Genomic DNA, 8,271 nt, shown 5'->3' with positions numbered 1-8,271 from the left:
TTCTCTGTTTGTAGACCAGGCTGGCCTCAAACTCAGAAATCCGCCTGCCTCTGCCTCCCGAGTGCTGGGATTAAAGGCATGTGCCACCATGCCCGGCTCGGTAGGCTTCATTCTTAGCACCCACATGGTGGCTCACAACCATCCCTGAGTTCAATTCCAGGGGATCCTTCACCTTCTTATCTCCATGGCTCTAGCCATGCACATGGTGCACATACAGACATGCAGGCAAAACACTCATACACATAAAAATCAATATTTAAAAATATTTTTTAAAATAAACATTGTTTAAATTAAAAAAAAAAATAACATACTACATACTGTTCTAGGTTGCTCGCTATAGCTGTGATAAACAACATAACCAAAAGCAACTTGGGAAGGGTTAATTTTATTTTACGGTCCGGAGCCTATCGTAAAGAAAAGCCAGGGCTGGAGAGATGGCTCAGCAGTTAAGAGGTTAAGAGCACCGACTGCTCTTCAAAAGGTCCTGAGTTCAAATCCCAGCAACCACATGGTGGCTCACAACCATCTGTAATGAGATCTGACATCCTCTTCTTGTATGTCTGAAGACAGCTACAGTATTCTTAGATATATAATAAATAAATATTTAGACTGAAGCAAGCAGGGCCGACCTGAGCAAGCAAGCAGAAGTCCTGAATCCAAATTCTCAGCAACCACATGATCACTCACAACCACCAGTACAGCTACAGTGTACTCATAAACATAAAATAAACACATAAATCTTAAAAAAAAAAAAAAAGAAAAGAAAAGAAAAGCCAGGGTAGGAAGCTTGAGGCCGGCAGGGATTGAAGCAGAGGCCAAGCAGGAACACTGCTTACTGCTTAACTTCCCCCTCCCCCTTGCTAGTGTCTGACATACTCCAAAACCACCTGCTCAGGGGTTCCACTATCCACCAGGAGCTGAGCCTCCCACATCAATCGGCCATCAAGAAGATGTCCCATAGACCTGTCCACAAGCCAATCTGATGGAGGCAACTCTTCAGATGCGGTTGATAAAAAACATACTCTCTTCCCATCTTTTAACCATATATATATACATACATATACATACATACATACATATATATATATACATATATTTCATATGTATTTTTTATGGTGTCTATACTTGTTTGTGGGTACACATGCATGTGCATGCGTGCATATGCCCGTGCATGTGTTTAGGCTAGAGGACCATCTGTCCTTTCTACAAACTTTCTACTTTTTTTTATTTTTTTTTTTATTTTATTTTATTGAGTGTATGTTGGAAGAGTGAAAACGGGTCAAAAAGGAGGGAGGGAGGTCTTTCCCATGCTGGACCGATCCATACTTTGGGAAGGAAGGCAGCCAAACGGGTTAGTGTGTAGTCAGTTGTGGTGCTTTATCCAAAAGACTTTGGTTATGACCTCCCATTTTATTCTCAAAGGGCAATCTGGGAACCCTCTTCCTCCATGATTGTTCCCGACTGTGGAGCGTGCGTGTGTGCGTGGGTTATGAAAAACAGAAGGCAGGAGGAACTGGCCGACCTCCTTATCGCTTAAGAATTTTAAGATGGGCTGGAGAGATGGCTTAGTGGTTAAGAGCACCGATTGCTCTTCAAAAGGTCCTGTCTCACGATGGTCTAGACCCAACTCACGTTCCCTATTAGTGGGTGAAAAATCCAATGCTTGGTGAATTCTGCTTCACAATGATAGGAAGAGCCAACATCACTATGAACGCTTGGCTGCCACAAGCCAGTTATCCCTGTGGTATCTTTTCTGACACTTCCTGCTACATTGTTCCAACATGCCAGAGCCTACTTTTTTTTTTTTAAGATATGGTCTCTCATTGGCCTGGAAGTTGCCAAGCAGACTGGTCTGGCTGGCCAGAGAACTCCAGAGAGCACCCCCACCCCAACCTTTACGCCAGCCACACCTACAGTTGCCAGCACTGGAATTCCAAGCCATGACATTACAGGCTCTGGAAATCAAACTCAGGTCCCCATGCTTGCAGAGCAATTTCCTGAGTGAACTCTCACCCCAGTTCCTGACATCCCTCTGATCTTTTGTTGGTTGGTTCATGTTTTTCTTCCTCATTATATAGTCCCAGCTAGTCTCGAACTTGCGATGTAGATCAGACTGGCCCTGGACTTGCAGTGACTTTCCTTTTTTTTTTTTTTAAAGATTTATTTATTTATTTATTTATTTTATGTATATGGGTACACTGTAGCTAAACAGATGGGTGTGAGCCTTCATATGATTGTTGGGAATTGAATTTTAAGACCTCTGCTCGCTCCAGTCAACCCTGCTTGCTCCAAGCCAAAGATTTACTTATTATTATATATAAATACACTGTAGCTGTCTTCTGACACACCAGAAGAGGGCATCCGATCTTATTTATTATGGGTGGTTGTGAGTCACCACATGGTTGCTGGGATTTGAACTCAGGACCTTCAGAAGAGCAGTCTGTGCTCTTACCTGCTGAGCCATCTCGTCAGTCCCCTTAAAATCCCAGTTCTTAGGAGGCTGAATCAGGTAGAGCTCTGTAAGTTCAGTGCTAGCCTGGACAACATATGGAGTTCCAGGCTAGCCAGGGCTACATAGAAAGACAATGTATCAGAAAAGAATTGTTTTCATGTTTTGTTACATTTATTAATTTATTGTGTTCTAGCTGATTGGGGTGGGGGTGGGGGATGTGAGCCAGTAAGCAGAGGACGACTTGGGGGGGGGGGTCCGTTCTCATTCCACTATTGGGTCCTGGGAATGGAACTTAGGTTGTAGACCTTGGTGGACAGGGCCTTTACCTGCTGAGGTCGCAGGAGCCCAGTTTTTAATTATGTGTATGTGGGGTGGGGGTGGGGCAGAGTATGTGCAGGTGTCCAGAAGAGGGTATGGGGGTCCCCTAGAACTCCAGTTACAAGTTGCTGTGAGCCACCCTATATGGGTGCTGGGAACCAATCTATGGTCCTCTAGTGTCCTAAACCCTGTGTCATCTCTCCAGCCCTGAAAGTTTTCTCCATAGAATCACACCTGTAATCCCAGCCCTGGGGACACAGAGGCAGCAGGATCACTCTGACTTCAACCACAGCTTAATCTGCATAGCAAGGTCCTAGTCAGCCGGGGTTACATAGCAACACAGCAACATCTCACCTCAGAAAGAAAGAGAGAGAAAAAATAAAGAATAAATGAAAATATTCTTAAACTGGGCATGATGGTGCATGCCTGTAATTCCAGAACTTGGAGATTGGAGGCAGGAGGATTAAGAGTTCAACCAGAACCTGGATAGAGTTGAAAGCCACCCTAGGCTATGTGAGACCCCGTTCAAAAAGGAAAAAGAGAAAGAAAGAAAAAGAAAACGGAAAATCCTCGTGATTTTATCTCATGTTTATTCTTGCTTATTTTTAAAGATTTCAGGGGCTGGCGAGATGGCTCAGTGGTTAAGAGCGCCAACTGCTCTTCTGAAGGTCCCGAGTTCAAATCCCAGCAACCACATGGTAGCTCACAACCATCTGTAACGAAACCTGATGCCCACTTCTGGAGTATCTGAGGACAGCTACAGTGTACTTACATACAATAAATAAGATTTCAGTAAGAGTAAGTATGTATGGTTGTGCGTCTACATGTGGTGGTTGCTGGAAACCACACTTCTGTCCTCTGGAAGAGCAGCAAGTGTTCTTAACCGCCGGCCAAGCCATCTCTCCAGTTCCTGTTCCTGCTTATTTTTATAAATGGACTACAATGCCTGTCTTATTTAGAGCCAATAAGATGGGTCAGAGCAATCACCTTGCAAGCTAGACGGCAATCCCTGGAACCTACAGTGGTAGGGGCAAACTGAAAGTTGGCCTCTGATTGCCACACTGGCACTTTCAAATACAGTACCAAACTAAAATAAAATAAATTAGGAAGCCGGGCGTGGTGACACACGCCTTTAATCCCAGCACTCGGGAGGCAGAGGCAGGCGGATTTCTGAGTTCGAGGCCAGCCTGGTCTACAAAGTGAGTTCCAGGACAGCCAAGGCTATACAGAGAAACCCTGTCTCGAAAAACCAAAAAAAATAAATAAAATAAATAAATAAATAAATAAATAAATAAATTAGGGCTGAAGAGATGGCTCATCAGTTAAGAGCACTGCCTGTTCTTCCATAGGACTTGACTTTGAGATTTAGCACCCACGAGGTGACTCACAAATATCTCTTACTCCAGTACCATGGAAGTCAATGCCTTCTTTTGGCCTCTGAGGGCATCAGGCACATTTGTGGGATACATTCAGGCAAAAAAAACCCTATATATCTTTAAATTTATGTTTACATATAAATATTTATGTTTATATAAAAATATATATTGTTTATTTAAGCATTTACTATCAGAATAACATTTAGTCTTCCCATTTAGTGAGCGCTGCACAGGGCATGGTGGCAAACACCTTTAATCCTAACAATCGGGAGACTGGGAGATCTCTCTGAGTTCCAGGACAGTCAGGGCTTCAAAGAGGGACCCTGTCTCAAAAAAACAGAAGCAACGACACAAGGTCTTTAATGTTCGTTCTTTTTTTGTTTGTTTGTTTGTTTGAGACAGGGTTTCTCTGTGTAGCACCTGGCTGTTCTGGAACTCACTTTGTAGACTAGGCTGGCCTCGAACTCCGAAATCCGCCTGCCTCTGCCTCCCAAGTGCTGGGACTAAAGGCGTGTGCCACCACTGCCCGGTGTTCATTCTGTTTTTATCAGAACCTTTGCAGGGCATTATTTATTTAGTGCAGGTTCCTAGAAGTGTTAATACTGGCTCAAGGAAGGTGGAACATTTAAAGGTTCTCATTACTCAAGAATTACTGGGTCAAAGAGGATGGCTCATTCATAGCATTTCTAATAAAAAGTATTGCTAAACTGCTTTCCAGGAAGGTTTTCTAATTCACTAGCGAATGGTTACTGCAGTCCTGTTTTTCTGTCCCTACCCTTTGTGCTTGTGTGCATACACATGTGGTTTTGTTGTTTCTTTGTTGCTGGGTTTTTTGTCTTTTTGTTTTGTTTTGTTTTGTTTTTTTCGAGACAGGGTTTCTCTGTATAGCCCTGGTTGTCTTGGAACTCACTCTGTAGACCAGGCTGGCCTCAAACTCAGAAATCTGTCTGCCTCTGCCTCCAAAGTGCTGGGATTAAAGGTGTGCGCCACCACTGCCCGGCATTGTTTTGTCATTTTAAGCAAGGTTTTGCTACTTAATCCAGACTGGTCTGGAGCAAGTGCTCCGTCTTCCTGCTTTAGCCTTCTGTTGTCTGAAATTACAAGCATGCACCACCTGAATTCTTTGAACCCTTCATCCTATCAATTATTGTTTTCGTTTTAGAGTTCTCCCCACTCCCAATACAATTGTCTAGCCCTACCTTGATTTTTTGACCTAAACTCAAGAAGCTTAGTCTGGCCTTGAACTCCTGACTTTCCAGTCTCCTAAGCACCTGCCAAGTGCTAAAATTTCGGGTACGAAATAGCAAGCCTGGCTTTAATTTTATTTTGTTGGTTTTTTTTTTTTTTCACCATTCAACTTGTGAGTCCATGTTGACTGACTACTGACAGACCCACAAGAGCACGCTCACTACTTAGAAGTTTTCCAACCTGCCTTAATACTTGGACGAAAATGGGGATTTTTACAAATCACGATGGTGGAAGGTACTGTAAAGGCGTCGGCTTGCCCTGCCAGGAAGCAACATCTCGCGGGATGTCGGTGGTCCTTGAGTCCTTGGACAGGACTACAAGGCCCAACATGCAATGCGCCCCAAGGTCCAAGGGGCCGAATGAAGGCCTGGAGCCCATATCACGTGTCAGCTTGCGTCAAGAGGCCGGTTGTCACTCCCACGCTTTTTTCTTCCGCTTGCACCTTGGTCGCCATTTTGTGTTGAAGGTTGTAGAACCTCTGAGTCTCGTCGACTCTATGGTCAAGTATTTCGGGATTCGACCAATCGTAACCCCGATCTCGGAAAAAGAACCCGCCTTTATCCGCAAGGAGGCGGGAATTGCCACGAAGCTCCTGTGGAGAGAGAGGAAGAAGCGGAAGAAGACCAATAAGAAGGATGGAGTTGATGACGCCAGCCAATTGGAACGTGGAGAGATAACGGCCAATGGGAGTGAAGGGACTCCGAACACGTGGGTGGGGGAGCTGAGCGCTCAGACCAAGGGCTAAAGCTGGGAGGTGAGTCAGTCACCTTGAGCAGGGAGTGTGCTGTGGGCCGAGCAGGGGCTGCAGGGGAGTGGGAGTGCAGGTGACTTGGGGCCGGGAGACAGGGGTCCACAAGGCCGTGGGTTGTGCCACGTGGAGCACCATTTGCCTCCAGGGATAGGGAAGGAGGACTAGAGTCTTTAAGCCTTATCAATTAATGTTAATTACCAACGGTAATGAGCGATAAACGGCCGCTGGGGAGAATAGGGGACAGCAGTGTAACTTGGGCAGGATCCTGCACGACGCCTGCCAGTTTCTGCCTCCGGTCTTCCCGGGAGACCATTCCTTTTCGCAACATTTCCCTCTTGGGGCCTGGGCCACCTCCTTTTACTTCCGATCTCGGTTGCTGTCCTCCTGCAGACCCGCTGAGCAGAAAGTGGTTGACCCTGGAATCTGCTCTGTCCTTCTGACCTCTAATGCCCTCCTTAGCTGGGGTATAGGAAGAGTTGGGGAGAACGATTGGAGGTGGATGGGGACAACAGGAGGTTGCCAGTATAAGCAGACATCCGGGCTTTCATAGGAATTACGGGTTTTTGTTTTTTTTTTTTCTTTTCTCCCCCTTCTTCTTGCAGATTGAAAAATGCAGACCACCAAGGCACTGCTCATTTCTCCAGTTCTGGTAAGCGGAAGCTCCGGGTTTCCCTATAGTGCCGGGTATGGTATGGGAGCAATCATGTTTAATGAATGAACTAAGAGGGGCTGGCGTTCCGTGATGATGATGATGGCTATTGGGGGAGGGTATAGGAGGTGTTGCAAGTAACCTATGTTTATTCAGGCCTGTAAACCAAGCCGTCGTGGCTTTCTGAGCGTCCTCAGATAAGCTAGAGCTGACCTTTTTATTACAGTCCTGGGTTGGCTGTAGCCAGACAACCGGAAAACAGTTTTTCTCAACCTCGGCTGCGTGTTCAGTTCATCTGGAAAGCCTAATGCTTCTAATGCCCAGACTGCTCCTCAGACCAATTGCATCAGACTGTGAGAATGAAGGTGGAACCCCTAAGCAATTTTGGTAGAATGCCCCAGGTGATGCCAATGTTCTGCCAAGCCTGACAGTCGTTGTATTGAATAATGTGTCAAGCAATTCGTGTCACTGGGAGCTTTTCTAAGATGGCTGTTCTGGGAGTCAAACCAGGCTTCCTGGCCCACTGCCTGGAGGATATATGTTGCTGTGAATGCATCTTAGTAAATCTCTCCCCTTGATTGCCTTTTGTTACCTCAACAACTGACTGGATGTTTGGGCCTTACCCTATTCTGGAAAACTGATTAAGTCTGTGCCCTTGGAAATGGACTTTGATATCCGGTTTGGTTTGGGTTTGGTTCTGAGGATTGACCCCAGGGTCTTGTGAGTGCTCCCCAGCCTAGTGCATTATATCAAATGGTGATTGCTGCCACTGTGGGCTCCCACAGACTATCAGCATAGCTGTCTCCGATGTAGACATACCTGAGAAAAATAAGTTAATTGACCTTGAAATTGATTGGACTGATTGTGACAAACTCCTGCCACTTAGGTTGGGTTTTGGGTTTTTGTTTGTTTTTGTCTGATTTGGAGCAATATATCTTTCTGACTTTACAGATTCGCTCCTGTACCAGGGGTCTAATCAGGCCTGTGTCTGCCTCCCTCCTGAGCAGACCAGAGGCCCCATCTAAACAGGTAAGGAAGTCAGGCCCCTCAGGATATCCCTAGCCTATGGTCCCTCCAGTCAGCTGAGGTGTTCTTAGGAGTATTAGAGGATCTATGACACCCTTGCAATTCCAAGTCTCAAATGACAGTTAGAGATGACTAGCCCTGTGTGCTGACATTGACCCTGCATACAGAGCACTCTGCCCTTTGAGGCTGGGTGCCAGCTGCTTCTTAGCTCAGGTGGGTGGGGTGAGGGTGGAGCTCACTCCCCCTGACTGCCTCCCTCCCTTCCTTCCAGCCTTCCTGCAGCAGCTCCCCTCTCCAGGTGGCCCGACGGGAATTCCAGACCAGTGTCATTTCCCGGGACATCGACACAGCAGCCAAGTTCATTGGTGCTGGGGCCGCCACAGTTGGTGTGGCTGGATCAGGGGCTGGCATTGGCACAGTGTTTGGTAGCTTGATTATTGGCTATGCCAGG

The 8,271-nt window shown here is 46.1% G+C and overlaps 1 protein-coding gene across 2 annotated transcripts in view; it reads left to right on the top strand.

Annotated features, from left to right (window-relative positions):
* Nucleotides 1-6,086: 6,086 nt before the first annotated feature.
* Nucleotides 6,087-8,271, top strand: part of Atp5mc1 (ATP synthase membrane subunit c locus 1) — a 2,726-nt gene continuing 541 nt past the window's right edge. The window contains exons 1-4 of one of the 2 annotated variants that reach the window (XM_021177208.2): nt 6,087-6,148; nt 6,748-6,794; nt 7,746-7,823; nt 8,092-8,267. In XM_021177208.2, the coding sequence (XP_021032867.1) occupies nt 6,756-6,794; nt 7,746-7,823; nt 8,092-8,267 (293 nt within the window). In that variant the 5' untranslated portion in view covers nt 6,087-6,148; nt 6,748-6,755. Of the gene's footprint in view, nt 6,219-6,747; nt 6,795-7,745; nt 7,824-8,091; nt 8,268-8,271 lie in introns of both variants that reach the window. The other variant, XM_021177207.2, reaches the window with a different exon arrangement.

Source organism: Mus caroli, chromosome 11 (assembly GCF_900094665.2).
Source record: "Mus caroli chromosome 11, CAROLI_EIJ_v1.1, whole genome shotgun sequence".
Lineage (NCBI taxonomy): Eukaryota > Metazoa > Chordata > Mammalia > Rodentia > Muridae > Mus > Mus caroli.
The sequence above is the reverse complement of the archived record's forward strand: the minus strand, read 5'-3'. Positions and strand labels throughout refer to the sequence as shown.